Source organism: Pectinophora gossypiella, chromosome 7 (assembly GCF_024362695.1).
Source record: "Pectinophora gossypiella chromosome 7, ilPecGoss1.1, whole genome shotgun sequence".
In the NCBI taxonomy this organism is placed as follows: domain Eukaryota; kingdom Metazoa; phylum Arthropoda; class Insecta; order Lepidoptera; family Gelechiidae; genus Pectinophora; species Pectinophora gossypiella.
The window spans coordinates 6,074,249-6,091,219 of NC_065410.1; the positions used below are offsets into that span (position 1 = coordinate 6,074,249).

General features: G+C 37.5%; 2 protein-coding genes across 2 annotated transcripts in view; one reads left to right on the forward strand and one right to left on the reverse strand.

Annotated features, from left to right (window-relative positions):
• LOC126368574 ((11Z)-hexadec-11-enoyl-CoA conjugase-like) overlaps positions 1-16,971 on the reverse strand; it is a 293,092-nt gene that overhangs the window by 151,279 nt on the left and 124,842 nt on the right. The window lies entirely within an intron of this gene.
• Positions 4,157-13,206, forward strand: LOC126368596 (protein apnoia). The gene is made up of 3 exons (XM_050012663.1): positions 4,157-4,318; positions 9,567-9,739; positions 12,341-13,206. Exons 1-3 carry the CDS (start codon positions 4,207-4,209, stop codon positions 12,500-12,502), a joined length of 447 nt encoding a protein of 148 aa, XP_049868620.1. The 5' UTR covers positions 4,157-4,206; the 3' UTR covers positions 12,503-13,206.

Here is a 16,971-nt window from a genome sequence, read left to right on the forward strand (position 1 = left end):
TCTCTTTATCATAAAACCGGTTTGTTTCTCCACTGTAGCCTTAAATAATTTAAACCTTGTCATAACTTCAGATTTATTTTTCAATAAATAACCAAAAGACTTTCTACTAAAATCATCGGTGAAGGTAAGTAAATATCTAGCTCCTCCAAGAGTGCTGACAGGCATGGGCCCACAGACATCCGAATGAACCAACTCTAAAATCAGCGTGGAACGTTTAGCCTCCCCCTTAGGAAACTTTGACACAGACAATTTTCCCTCAACACATGACGTACATGCACTGCATGGCACATCACTTAGAAACTGAACACCAGACACTAGATTTTTAAGAGCATACATACCACGATAACTTAAGTGTCCCAGCCTCTTGTGCCACACATCTGTTGACACCGTTAAAGCAGCCTCTTCAGTAACACCACCTGGAGTCATATCTTCAGTTGCTGGAGAACCATCCTGCTGCACCACACAGTCAGCCCGCTCCGACTGCAACATAGAAGCACACCTAACACCCGACCTATTCACAGAAACAATGTTCTCGAAGTCAAGTTTAAAAATCATTTTAACCCTATTGGCACGCATAATGAGATTGTCACCCCGAAGAATAAGGCACTTATTACCAAAAAACTTGACAGACAAGTCCTTCTCACACAATTTACTAACTGAAATTAAATTAGTTGAGAGGTCTGGTATACATAAAACGTCTGATAGTGTTACATAGCCATTCCTCAATTGGAACCTCACATCACCTATACCAATACAGGGCAAAGTTTCATTATTAGCTACAGTTACATTATTTTTATTACAAACCTTAAAATTATCCATTATGCCAACATTGTTACACATGTGAGCGGTAGCCCCCGAGTCAACCAACCAGTCATTGCCTTTAAAACTATTTGCACTTAATGCTAACAATACATTATTATTGCTATTGCTATTATTATTCTTAGCCTTCTTATCTCTTTGCCATTTATAACATTTACTCTTGATATGTCCATCCTTCTTACAATAATGGCACACAATCTTCTTCTTCACAGCCAGAGCAGTGTCCACAGTCACATTGTCAGAAGACGACCTTCTCATATCTTCTTGAAGTAACCTTGTTCTAACTAGCTCGCTTGTCAATTTATTTGATAATGTGGCTGTTTCCAAACTGGCAACAATGACGTCAAACTCCTGGGGTAGTCCACTTAGTAACAATTCTGCCACCTCTTCATCCTCGATAACTCTCCCAATCTCGTGCAATTGCTCAACCAATGACATGACCGCTTCAATATATTTACCCATATCTGAGAACTCACTGTACTGGATCTTGTGAAGGCGACGAAGCAAAACCACCCGGCGATAGAAGCCGCGGTCCTCAAAGACTTTACTCAAAGCTTCCCAAGCTTCTTTTGCATTCTTCGCATTGCGTATGTATTGCAAACAAGCAGGACGCACAGACAAACAAATTCTGGCAAGCGCTTTAGCATCCTTTGCTGCTTCTCCTTCCACAGTGTTCAAAATATGCGGCCATAAGCCTTCAAGTACAAGCGCGTGTTTAATATAAAACTTCCAAGTATGAAAATTAGAAGCCCCTTCGAGTTTCTCAAAGCTGTAAGCGCGAACACCTTCGTCAGACATCATGCACGATGTAGTTGTACGTTGAGGTTAGGATGACGCAACACGGCGAGCACGCCGACGAGTCACGTGCCGGCTTACGTGTACTCACGGCACCGCCGCTAAGGCGCATCAAATCCTTTTCTTCAATCTTCACGAATAATGTTCACAACAAAATAAAACACCAGCTTGTGTCCACAGAAATATGAGTGCAGTTTGATAACGTTGCCTGGTTCCATAACCTATAAAAGCTGGTTGATGGAGACAGAGGGTGCAAGCATTAAAACAGCAGGGCTTCACAGACGAACACTATATTGTCTTTGTAAACACTTGTTGTTAATACGTCACAAATATAAAAGAAATTGTACTGAGGTCGATTACATTGAGAGAGAATATAAATTGATTATCGATGTATGAACGGCAGACATAATTGCAGAGAGATAATAGAGAGAAGTAAAACGTCACCTAGTTTGACACTATGGTAAAGGGTTGCCATATTTAACATACACATCGGGGCTGCAAAATGGAAGGGACGTGCCATCGCCAACGCGCGCCGTCTGAACATTGACCCTCAATATTACGTGAATGCATACAACTGAATGATAACAACGATTTCTAGATTCACACAGTCATCGTGTGTAAACATGCTTTTTTACAATAGAGATAAATTGGTACTTCACAATGGTAATCTTTGTTATGTATCTTCTTATATAGCTGGATAAACAATATTAATTGCTGCCTGGGATATCGCAATGAAAAATGTACGCTCTGTTTAGATACGCCACGTTTTTCTTTGATTTATGTGATGTAATTGTATCAATGGCATGGGAGAGGCACTGAAACTGAACAAATTATGATGATTCGTAAAAATTAAGTCATAAATACAAGACACTAAAAAAACATTGGATGTTACACGTATATACCCGAAAATATATCTGTATGTTTTTATTTATGGAAGATGCACGTATTTCATTTGTTTTGTTGCCTATATGGAGCTTTTACGTGAATTCATTGTTATGGATACATATGGATATGGGTTATGGATAGGATTATTTGGTACTAAAAGTATGTAAATCGTGCCGAAAGTTGTGAATGTTGTTGAATGTTTTCTGCATTCAATGTCAATCTTCAGTGGCAGGAAATGGCCTGTATTGCCAAATACATCGTGTGATTAGCATACGCATTGTACGGGTGTCGTGTGCGTCCGCGCAGCTATCGAGTTTCTCTACAAGCGACGTGCAACGACTCCTAACATCAATGAATAATTACGCTGAACAACACTAATCATATTTTCACTCTGTAATTATTCTAAGTGCGACTTTACGATTCATAAACGCAATTTGTGTTAGCGAATTCAAGCGAAAATAGACAATTTACTAGTAGCTTAAACGCTACAATCCAATAATTGGTTTCTTATAAAAATATTAGACTTGTTGTTTATGAATTTGTACCCACAATCTCTCAAATTTAAATTTTTACATTTTTCCCCTCACCTTACGTTTGTCTGGAAGAAATCGCTTTAAGCGATAAGGCCGCCATTTGCCATGTACCTAGTTAAGAGCCTTTTTGTAATTATTTCTTTTTATTTTGGCGCAATAAAGTATATTTGTATTTGAATGCGCTTAAAAAAAACGTAAGAAAAGCTCGTGAGGTGTGGGTACTTAGTTCGTCTTGCCATGGATGTACCTCTGACTACCCCAATTGACATCTAGCCGTGAGGTTATGTTATGTTAAAAAAGCGTTTTCGATCACATTTACCGATTCCCCCGACCCGATTTTTGTATCCTCTCTAACATGATGGACTAATGTTACGGGCGATAGGCTGATCCCTTATCACCATAAGGTTTGTCATATCCAGCTTACGACATCGTATTAACAGTGGCTGCAAGTTGTCTTTGATTACTTGTAGCTCTGCCCACCCCATTAGGGATTACGGGTGTGAGTTTATGTATGTACGTTACCGATTCCCATTGAAAATAACTGCGCATCACGTTCGCAAACTCTTGGCTCGACACCATTTGACGACCCTTTTGAAGGTATAAAGATTAATGTTCTTTCAGAATGTTCTCGTATCCTGTGCATTATAACTCAGGGAATAAGTGACGGGGAACCCTGTATGAAGAATATCGGTCAATGTCATCGCGTGGTGCGCTTCACCTGCTTCCTATAGGTCGTAAGCACGTTTGTTTTCAATGATATTCAAAGTCTGCAGCTACTAAAATTGCGCAATATTATTGAACGTAAAGGTATTGACGTGAAGGTATTCAAATTAGGGCTAGCGATAGTTTTGTGGTAGAATGTTTCTTCACTTTCACCAGCGCTGCACCGATAAGGATCACTCAGTGTCCAGCGGGAGTAGACCGTTAATGATTCAACATTAGTCCATAAGTGGTGTCAGTATTGGGGGCGCATTTCTCCTGGCCGTCACGTCAGAATGTCCTGCACTTTCTTTTGTCGTGACCGTTTGGTCTCGCCGCCTATTGTCCTCCGATTGAACACTTTATATCCTGCACACCCGCAAATCACTCATCAGTCATACCCAGGCAGGCGACAGCAACTCATCGATTAATTTATTTATTTAATTGTTTAATTACTACAGTCAATACAGGCAAGATGTGTCAGAAGTTCACAGTGCTAACTCTAGCTTACATCGCTATCTTCGTAACCGTAGTGAAGTGCGAAGATGGAGCATCGACCCCCAATGTTGTGGATTTCCTGACTAAAGGTATTATTGGATTGTTATTTCTGCATGAATGGTCTTGAAAGAAAATATTTGATAAAAATACATTATTTAATAGAAGTTGTAGGCATAGGTTCCGCATAAAAACCAGTTATTTTATTTTATTCCCATGCGAATGTAGATACTTTTTTCTTTTGGAAAAAAACTTATCGCAAACTTTAACAATGGGTATTAATTATATAATGAATACCAATTTTACCGACACAAAAGTAGATACCTACTAAAATATTTAAATAACACAACTAAATGTGAAAATGACATTTTGTTTTCTAACTACCTAGTAGGTATTTCAAAGGCATCTAAACAGAATGGAATATTAATTAAGTATTGCTGGAATACAATATTCGTAAATAATCATCCAGAGTATCTATAGCACTGACATTTCTGTATTCCAACGGATTAGTATAAATATTATAATGGATAAAGTATAAACTGTATCAGTAACTTATTAACATTCTTTGAACGCAAAATAGCCTGAATATATAATCACTTAAATTTTTCAAACGATAAAACTCAAGGCTTATTAACTTTCTTTGTATGAATAAGTGATAACGTAAAATGTAGATATTACTGGTATCGAGATAAATCTTTGCGGGTTTACCATTGCCTGTATACCATTTACTGTACTATTATTTTTAACGAATTATAAATAAAATAAACAAAAAGCAAAAAAGATGGAGATAAAAAAGAAGGAAAAATTGTTTACCAATGTGAGAGTGATAACCAATCGCTGAAACTCACCTTTTCGAAGGCGATGGACTCAGCTTTACTCTTCAGCATCATCATCATCACCAGCCCATTAAGGTCCCCACTGCTGGGGCACGGGCCTTCCCTATGGATGGATAGGGAGATCGGGCCTTAAACCACCACGCGGGCCCAGTGCGGATTGGTGGTTGTTAACGACTGCTAATGCAGCCGGGACCAACGGCTTAACGTGCCTTCCGAAGCACGGAGGAACTCGAGATGAAAACTTTTTTTTTGTGGTCACCCATCCTATGACCGGCCTTTGCGACAGTTGCTGAACTTCAACAATCGCAGACCGAGCGCGTTTACCGCTGCGCCACCGAGCTTCTCACTCTTCAGCATATAAGTATTTTTTTCTGCGTAATAACTATGGACTCTATGTTATCTGGAGTTAACTCTTGTTATTACGTGAAGAAAAAATATACCTAAATATGTAAAACTCAGGTGACGATTGATAGAAATACGTGGAAGAAGAAATCTCACGCCAACCCCACTTAGAATAGTGAATGGACAGAAATATGATAAAATGCGAATATATGTCGCGTAAGGAATCGTAAATACGTCCTTTGTACGCCCCACTGGGCACAGGCCGCCCTCAATCAGCCGGAAGGGATATAAAGCATACTCCACCACACTGCTCTAGTGCGGAACCCTAATGAAATAATAAATCGCCGTGTTTAGGTGAGTATAATCGCTTGCTTTCCATTGCGTTTGGCCGTCACGCCTGCGCACGGTCTACGCGGACATTTTCACCTCGCAATTTTCCCTATCACTCAATTTGAACACTTAATGAATGCGGCAATTAAAGTTAAATAACCTCTATTACCTCAACGTTACATTGTAATATTCATGCAACGCAAATATTCATACTGATTTATGTTTGCTAATTAATTTTCAATAGTTACATAGTACATCGTACCACAAAATATGCGTGAAATATTTTGATTATCTATTATCACAGGAACGAGTTTCACTCGATTATTAAACCGTAGGTAATCCAAGAATGTACAGGAAAGAGGAAAACAATTTTCTTATTATTGTAGGTATACCTACCTACCTACCCTATACCTAGTACACCTAGTGTTTTACTATAATTGTGACAATTTATATTCTATCTTACTTTTATTCTGTGTATGGTGATAGAAAGGACACAGGCACGGAAACCCCCAGTGGCAGATGGAAGAACGATTGACTGTCACTGAGGTCTCACGTTCGAAACCATCATGGTTCCGGCCAAGTAGTTAATGCCAACTGCGGATTGTGGATTCACGTCAAAAAAAAAAAAAAAAAAAACATTATGGGCCTAAACCAATGATATTCGATATTGTTTTCGAATTCATATTTGGAATGGATCATAAATTATTAGTATGTGCTCAACGGTGAAGGAGAACATCGTGAGGAAACTTACATTTCCGAGAAATTCGTTTCGGATGTACCTATGTGACATAACTTGTATATTGGGCTGGTTTTCCCTTCGCGGGTTGGAAGGTCAGACTGGCAGTCGTTTCTGTAAAAGACTAGGGCAGTCAAATCTTAAGGATGACGCTAGGGAGATGATCTTCTTCTATCGTGTGGGTTGTGAGGTGGATTACCAACCTCATCAACACTGGTGTCAGGGTTATTATTGAGTCGCCAAAGGCTAGGGGCCTTTGGCGACTCAATAGCCTACAAATAGCCTACATGACTCATGTAACGACTACTTACTTACATTTGTAAGTAGTAACCGGGACCAACGGCTTAACGTGCCTGCTTTCGGACAATCAGTGGTCAGACAATCAGCTGTTATGGCAGATTTTACACGGCGCACTCTTAACTTTAGTCGACTACCTATGTAGACATAACACCTAACATTTTACACCTTTCGAAAAGTTCTAGATATAAATAAGCAAATATCTCTAAAATTGCGGTAAGTTCTACGAGTACCCGTAATGTGGTTTTCAAATACCACACGCATATCTGATGTTTTCTTTTACCAATAACCGATATATGGATATAGTAAGAGCTACATTGTTTGCAGTCGAGTGTATCAATGAGGGAAGCTACCGTAACGAAAGAAAGTATAAAACGAACGTGGTCTTATACGACACAATCAATCACGGAGTCATTTTCTTAAAATCCATTGTCAAACACGCACTCGAATATACTTCCGCATAATGTCGCGTGCAAATTACCTAAAAATATTTTTACACGCTCTGATTCGTTGATTGATAATAACATAACGGTATTATTTATTATCTACGAGGAAGTTTTAGCCATTAGTATTTTCTTTCCGGATTCTTAAAATACTTTTCTTTTATGCACTTCCAAACTCTGTGCCGGCAACTTTTTCCAAAGTAGACCGAACTCTTTCTGAAGCTGGCTTATGTTATGGGGAAAATCAAACAGCTCATTGAATAAAATATTCGTTTCCTTTATTATCACAATGCTCGACCATTTCTGTATTGATGCGAACAGGTTGTCCTTGAACAAGTTTTGCTTTGATATAGCATGTGTAATATTATTTATTATACACCCACTCGTCGCCAGGCATGTTTATGTCCCACGTGATAGGAAGGAAACTCTGTGGGCAACCCTTTGTCATTTCATCATCATCAATTTAAGAGCCACGCTCTTGTCGGTGCAGCATTTTCCATGCTATTTTTTAAGGAAAAATAGGGCAGTGGTTTCACTTTTTCCCTCCACCCCGCAGTACTCTGACGCAAGTGGGATGGCCGGCACAAATCCTGGAAACAACATGAACTCATAAAGTCGAATTTGATGGTTTCCCTAGACCCTGACCTGGGATTTGAACCACGATGTAAGTCAATGCGTTCTCCAAACAGGACTGTCACAGATTCGTTTTAATAATTAGCTTTGATGCCTCAAGTTTAGCGATGAGCATGGATCGTATCTCAATGGACTCCTCAAGACGGACAGATGTCGTAGTTTAACGCTTATCGAAAAGATTGTAGTTTGCATAAAATCGAGTTGATTGGAAGGTTAAAGGGCCTTTACCCAGCAGTGCAATCAAATAGACTAAGTTACAATGAGAATTATTATATACTAGCTTTTGCCCGTGACTTCGTCCGCGTGGCGTGTTATAAAAGAGAGATCTTTGTGTGTGTGGGAGTGCATATAAGCATCTAACTTATGCAGTCTAGATTTTTTCATACAATTTTTTTTCCCGCTAACTCCCATTTTTCAAAATACAGCCATAACTAAACTTTATATTTACTAAGGTATGCATGCATGCTAGATTAAAAACATCTATCTGACGCGGTTTCGATTTTTTCATACAAATGTTTTTTCCCGTTAACTCCCGTTTCCGTGGGAATTTTGCAATATCCTGTTGCAACTAAGCTTTAAGAACTAACGTACCTGCATGCCAAATTTCAAGCGTCTAACTTAAGCGGTTTAAATTTTTCATACAAAAGGATTTTCCCGCTAATTCCCGTTCCCGTGGGAATTCCGGGAATTCGTTTCTTAATGCACCTCTACGGTACCTAAGCTACGTCCTTTGCAAATTTCAAGTGCCTACGGTTAGCCGTTTAGGCTGTGCGTTGATATGTCAGTCAGTCAGTTTCTCCTTTTATATATTTAGAAGATAAGATCATGCTTATTTTCCATAGGCGTAGGCAAATATCACGGCATCCTGATACAGCGCTTTCACTTCTTCCACTAACCTAACCTGTATCGGGCTGGTTTTCCCTTCGGGGGTTGGAAGATCAGACAGGTAGTCGCTTCTGTAAAAAACCGGATCTGTCAAATCTTCAGGGTACTGGTTAGGTAAGCGGGCCCTGTAAAAAACGGGATAATGCTGGGGAGATGATGGTGCTAGCCGGTTTGGTGTACTTTTTGACTTTGATAACAATATTATTAATTAATAAGTAATAAGAAAGTTTATATAACTGATTTGAGACCTTTGGAGACCTGGGGGCAATGTGTCTAATCGGGGCTTCGGGAGGTGCAAGGGCTGGTAGTTATATTTGTCAAAGGGTAAGGCAATTCAGAAAGGTATATGCTGCCAGCTTGTTGGGTGCCTTGCGATGTGACGCATTGGAGGATGTGCTTTATGTATAAGTCCTCAATTTCTTTTGTTCTTAAATAACATAATAAATAAATTAGAATATAACTTCAACCTTCGACGACCTCTGTGGTCCAGTGGTTGAGCGTTGAGCTCACGATCCGGAGGTCCCGGGTTCGAATCCCGGTGGGGACATATCACAAAAATCACTTTGTTATCCCTAGTTTGGTTAGGACATTACAGGCTGATCACCTGATTGTCCAAAAAGTAAGATGATCCGTGCTTCGGAAGGCACGTTAAGCCGTTGGTCCCGGTTACTACTTACTGGTGTAAGGAAGTAGTAGTTACAAGAGCCATGTCAGGGGCTTTTGGCACCTCAATAATAACGCTGACACCAGGGTTGATGAGGTTGGTAATTCACCTCACAACCCACACGATAGAGGAAGACTTGAAATGAATGAATTTTGATTTGATTTAATTTCACAGACATGAACGTCGGCCGTACGTTCGGTCACAATGCGTTGAAGAGGCTCTCGTTCATCTTCCTGCCTGTCATGTTCACGCTGGGTGTTATCTCCACGCTGCTGATGGCCCTCGCCGTCATCTCCGTCAAGAACCTCGCCATCGGCGTCATGCTGCTCATCGTGTCCGTCAGTCAGGTACGTTATTTTATACGTGTCAAAGAAGTGTAAAGTGTGGCAGGATGAATGCAAATAGTCTCTGCTTACCCCGGTGATAAATACGCGTAAGTTTATGTATAGCTAGCTATGTGTATTATGCGTTCGATATGTGTACTGTTGGTACACTTATTAATTAAATAAATTATGTAAGGATTCAATTGTATGGCAACAGGCTCGTTCCCTATTACTTGGGACTTACTCATAAGCGAGAAGTGGGTGTACCTATATTATAATTATTATACACCTTTGCCTACTTCAAGGATACGGTTGTGATGCTATGTTATAAAATGATAAGTCTGTATTATAGTCTGTCTAGACTTATACCTAGCTGTCAATTAGTAACATTTTTATGCCTAGATCGTTTGGCAGAATTATTTACAATATTAAGACCAAAAACATCACACCAATTTATCCGTTTTATTTTAACGTGCGTCAGACAACGTTATATGGACTTGAAGCCAGACGCCTTTGTAAATCCAAAATCGATTCATTTATTTTAATGTTTCCATTTGCCAAGAATAACCACCAAACCAACTTAGTGGTAAGCCCGAAATCTCGATTAGGTATATTAAGCACTTTGAGTAGTTGAACTTAGTAAGTTAGATTTTTAGTTAGAGCTGTAAGCTCGTTTGCTAATGGTCTATACAGGGTATTAGTGACATCGTAACGAAAACTTTGAGGGATGATTCAGACCATGATTCTGAGTCGATATCAAGTGGATTTTTCCGTCGCAAAAATCATGTATTTTTTTTAGTTTTTTTTAATTACTTATTTTCAATTCTATACTTTTGCGATGGAAAATTCCACTTGATATTAACTCAGAATAATCAGCTGAATCATCCCTCTCAGTATTCGTTACGATGTCACTTACACCCCGTACAAGTACATACGGTAGCCATACAAGTAGGTATGGATGTTAGTGACACCGTAACGAATATTGAGGGGGATGATTCAGACCATGATTCTGAGTTGATATCAAGTGGAATTTCCTGTCAAAAAGCTCATGAATTTTTTTGTGTATTTTTTTTATTATTTTCCTATCCATACTTTTGCGACAGGAAATTCCACTTGATAACAACTCAGAATCATGGTCTGAAACATCTCTCTCAGTTTTCGTAACGATGTCACTAACACCCTGTATAAACCAATTTATTATAACTATAACAAGCGAATCGCTTCCGCCTCTCACGGGTCCAAATTTCCCACACTTTTTATGGATTTTATAACAATTCTCATTTTTAAAAACTTTATCGTGACAATTACGGCTATTCTCATGTTCACTCATAAACGAGGCAATTGATTTTTATTCATAAAGATATAAATAAAAATAAAAAAACTCATGAATGAGAAAATAATAATTAATTATGAGATCAAATAGAAAACGTAAAAGTTTTGAGCCGATTGTGAAACTAAGTATCAAAAGGATATATTCAAGAATTCATTTTGAAATGAAACCAGATGGATGCGTAATATTCTTCAATCAATCAATATAATAGAATAAGGAAATTTCGTAACAGAAATTTAATGTAGGTACCGTGTGGACTTATTATGGAAATTTCTTGAAATGATGTGATATGTTTTTGTTACGTAGTGAAACCACTGTTTTTCCGATCCAGTATATCTGTAAGGCAGTGGTTCCCAAACTAGTGTGGGCTACGACTCCACTAATACAAGTTTACTAACTCGGGACCTAGTTCAAGGAAATTTTGCGTTACCAATATGATTAAAGGGCTTTTAACAAAAATTGTTACTGGCCGCTGGCTCGGTTTGTTGAGGTGTCGTTCTACAAGCCGGTCCCAATCAATATTCGCTCGCACCAGAGGGTTGCGACCCATTTGGAAAACCCTAGTGTAGTCAATAGTACATCAATCGCAAGATAAACTAAGTATTTATCAAAAATGTAATTGTGCGTGGGTGTAATAAACAGGGTCATCATTGATACCCAAAAACAAAGATAAAAGATGCATTGTCTGTTATTCATGAAATTAGAAGGATAAACAAATGAAAATCTATACAGCGCCATATGTATTGTTTTTGAAGAACGGAGCCTGGAAAGTCCTTAATCAATATATATTTTTGAACGTGACTTATTGTGTCGACTCGAGCAATCCGAAACTCGCACACTAACTCACAAAACTCATTAATTTTGACGCATTGGAGCAGGTGTTTAACTTATAAGTCATATATGTTTGTATTGTTTTTAATTATATAATTTAATTTATATATGGGAATAAATGTTTTTGTTTTAACTTAATTTGACAGGACTTAAACTAGCTGCATCTTTTTCTTGCACGTATAAGTGAAGGATAGCATTAATTTAATTTTATTTTTACTGTGCGCTCGAATAGTCTAAATTGTAGATTTGCTGCAAATGGCATTAACTACTTCGTCGGAAATAATAACAATGTACTTTATATTTTTCTGTTATTGTGCAATAAAGTTCTTAAGTATTGAATTTGATTTGATTTAGATTTTCATTGCGCATTCTGACAGGTCTACAGCAACTCGTGGAACAAGCCCTTAATAGTTTAAATAATCATACTTAGCCGGAAATAATTGTTCTTCTTATGAATCCGGCAGGCGGTGTCACGGTTGTTTACCACGGCTGCTGCGCCGGCGCCACTCCTCCTGCACCCGCGAGCTGAGTTCCTTCCCGCGCCGGTTGCTGCCGCCCCCTGGCCTGCGCCCGCGCCGGTCCTGTCCCCCTGGGCGCGCTCCGACAATGACGCTACGATCGACTAAAACTAACACATAATTTGCCCTCACAAAGACGAAATAGACCTAAATATACTTGTTTAGATCTAGTAAGTATACTTAGAAGGAATTTGAACACGTAGCTCTTGTCAGGTCACGAAAAGCGTGTTGAACCTACGTCACAGAGTCCTCGTCCATTCCTTTTTGTGAGGGTTATGTGCTATAAAGTTTAAGAAGACACATTGATCCTCAACTAAAAGGACTACTTATATTAACGCGTCTAACAGGGGGATTAAAATGGCGACATCGAAGCAATTCATCTAAGAAAGCAATATTGCATTTTGACATTTGTTTGCATTGTGCACATGTCAAATTGCGATACTGCTTTTTTAGATGAATTGCTTCATGTGGCCTTTTTAACCCCCAGAAGTTGCAATCAACAATATTTCATAAATTATATATTGAACGACCGATATATCATTCTAGGACTATCTTTGGCCAGACAGACTACTTTTACAGATTACTTATCTACTAAATAGCTAGAATGCTGAGTTTGTTAAAGACACTATGTCGGTAAGTTTTTTTATATAAACGCAAAGTCTACCTGCTCTAAGCTCTCTGCTTTATCTCAACAGGACAAGGCTAACAATACACGTGCAGTATTTCTCAAATCAATGCAATCATACAACAAAATACGGAAGGAAGTTTAAGTTTCCTTCAAGGTGAAATTATTGTCAAGTATCCGCACTTGATAATTAAGTAGGTAACTAATTACAAAGAGAAGAAGAGAAGTCAACCAAAAAGATGTTCAGAGTAGAACCAAGGTAGTTTTATTAAAAAAAAATAGCTTTATAGCCAAGTCAAAAATACATTTCATGGAAAAAAAATGATAATGATAATCAACAGTTAATACGCCGCTATGATTATCGTGCGTGCATCGTGCATGCATCAAGCATGACAATATTTAAAGAATGAAATACGGAATATAAAAAAAAAACAATTAAACACAAGAATTTACTGCTTACAGCAAACGCATAGTCTTTAAATTAACTACTGCAATTCTTTTCCTCTTTTTAAATGCTCAGAATGATTTAACGACGTCATTTTTTTCAGAAATATTACAGGAAGTCTATTGTACCTATTCATAAAAGACGAAGCAATTCTGTTTAGTTTATGGTTACAATTACAACCATCACCGAAGCTACCTCAATGGCTGAACAAATCAGTCATTTATGATTTGCATTTATTAAAGAATATTTTTTAATAAATATAGTTAATGAGGGACTTTCCCAAAACAATGTAGATGGCGTTGTACAGTTTTAACGTCTTTAATGCTATAAATAAATATTATTTCAGTGTGTTTTAACGTGATAATTACCTATTTTCTCATTACTCGGGTACATAATTCGGTCTTTTTGGGTTGCTACTGTAACACTGCATTAAAAACAATTTACCGCGTTAACACGCTCTTTTGGGTCTGTTTTGGATAGTGGTTTAAATTAGCTATAAGAACTTGTAATAATAATAATAATTATTATTCCAAAATACAATCTAATGACAGAAGAATATATAAAAATAATTGTTGCATGATATTTGGCTCACATTATGAATCGAAATTCATTGCTACCTATATTGTTTCTGTTTCTGTTTATTTTGATCGGAATAATAATGGGTGGAAGATGTAATTGTGCCTGAGCGTATTATAATAAAAAGTGTCATCATTTATACCCAAAAACAAAGGTAAAATATGCATATGTCAACAGACATGGATAACATCCATGAAGGAAAATCTGTACAGCGCCGTCTATGTAATTTTTGAGGAACATAGCCTGGAAAATACCTCATTAAATCTTCGTTACAAATCAACTACAACGATTGATTACCCCAGCTTCATGTGTCTTCCGCGGATATTAACATTTGTGGGAGACAGACGACGATATTTATAATTTAATATTAAGATAGATGTAGTATTTATTTATTGTATTGCAAACTGTATTAAATTATTCTCTTGATAACAAGTCTTATTATTTTAAAGATTTTTCTACCTGCGTAGGTACTTTTTCGCAGGTCCACTTAGACTTTAGTATTATGTGTTTCATATTTTTTAAGTGAACATCACAAAAATGATAGCTGGGTAGTTTCCAACTGGTCAAATAGTTACTTTTGACGAATCGTCATAACACGAAATTACTATGGAATTTGTATGATTATTGATTAAGCCCCTGAGACGTTATAGAAAAACGTGACAAAATGTTGATTAAAATTCATAAGTTTAATAGAAAAAAAAGGAACCTTTTTTGTAATTTTTAGATCTATCTTTATTAAGTAATCAGAATTTTGAATGAGATGTTAAAGACTAACCTATAGTTAATTAATTATCTAATTATACATACAGGGTGTTAGTGACATCGTAACGAAAACTTTGAGGGATGATTCAGGCCATGATTCTGAGTTGATATCAAGTGGAATTTTCCGTCGCAAAAGTATGTAACGGAAAAAAATTTAAATAAGCTCTAAAATTTTCATGACTTCTCCGACAGGAAATTCCACTTGATATCGACTCAGAATCATGGTCTGAATCATCCCCTTCAGTATTCGTTACAGTGTCACTAACATCCATACCTACTTGTATGGCTACTGTATGTACTTGTATGGGGTGTAAGTGACATCGTAACAAATACTGAGAGGGATGATTCAGCTGATTATTCTGAGTTAATATCAAGTGGAATTTTCCATCGCAAAAGTATATAATTGAAAATAATTAAAAAAAACTAAAAAAATAACATGACTTTTGCGACGGAAAATTCCACTTGATATTAACTCAGAATCATGGTCTGAATCATCCCCCTGAGTATTCGTTACGATGTCACTAACACCCTGTATATGTAAATAAAAACAACAGAATAAGATATTAAGAACAACAGAATACGAACACCGCTAGAAAGTTTAGTAAGTACCTATTTGCAAAGAATCCCATCTCTAGTATGTGACTTCAAGATCATTTGAAAGTGTAGCTCATACCTAGACAAGTAAAAACAAAATAAAAAGAGAGTATGCTTTCTCATGCAGAGCGTTTCAACCGCAGTGCAATATTTTGGTGGCACTGTTAGATTATAGACTGTGGCAGTGTACAAACCCGGAATAGAGAGAGAATTATAGTTCGGTAATTTAATAGTTCTTTGTTTGATAAATGCGTCATTATTAGCTGTATTATTATCATCGCTAGTGCTCAACTTTTACTTGTTATTTTGCCGTTTACATCTGCTATAAAAAAGCAGTATGTTGCATTCTAAATCATATTGCTGTTCTGGAAGTCTGAAACGCAATCGGAGGTTTCATTCAGTTTGTCTACTGAAATTAATTAAAAAATATATTCTCATATAATATATCCATAATATAATATTCATGTTTGGATCATAAATGATTATACGTGCTCAGCGGTGAAAAAAAATATCGTGAGGAAACTCACATTCCCGAAAAATGCATTTTCGGAGGTATGTGACTTAACATGTATTGGGCCGGTTTTCCCTTCGCGGGCTGGAAGGTCAGATAGACAGTCGCTTCTATAAAAAACCGGACCTGTCAAATCTTCAGGTTAGGTAAGCGGACCGTGTGAAAAACGGGCTAATGCTAGGGAGATGATGATCCTCATATAATATATTGCTTACATAAATGTTACAGTCAAATATAAGTACTTGTTTTAAACTCTTCACTTGCCATTTCACTCAGTAATGGGTCTACAAGTCAGTTGCTGCTTAATATAAGTCGCGCCGCGCGCGGCGCGGTTGTCATGCAGACCCGGCAGGACGAGTTTATGTTTACCAACTCGTTAATTACCTACCTACTTCGTTCTCTGTAACAAGTTAGAAAGAATTATTATCCAAACTTTAATGTGTGAAATGTGTGACCTAGTATCCTTTCCGAAGCTTATTTAATATTCACGAAAACTCCATCGCTTTTTTATAGCAGAATACAGAACGATGGAATTTTCCTGAATTTTCGCGTTACTTTACTCAGGTACCGCTTACAAATATAAATAATAAATAAAGGTTGCCTTACGATTTCTCTGTTACTGAAAAAAACAGTATATATTTGCCCTTCTTGTAATAAATCTCGTATGGAATAGACGTGTTTATTTGTCCTGGAATTGCTCAACGGGTTCGTGGATCCTTAGTGCCTCATAGAGACATACACAATATATTTTTTAGTACTGTTCAAATAAAATTTGCGTTATAATGTTTTCTTTCATCGAAAAAATACTATTTATTATTTTTAATGTGTACTATATTCTTCACGCAAAATAGAGACATTTGCTTTTGGCAAGCAGCACTGTTTTAAATTGGAATTCTTTGAAGTTGATTAATTTGATTGCGTACGAATGTTTACCACGTTAAATATCCACTCAACAGCGTAAACATGATTAGATCTCGACTTTAATATGCACATGATCTTCTATAATACCACAGATTAAACAGAGCAGAACGTCCGCAGACTCAATGCGTCGTCGACTCTCTACT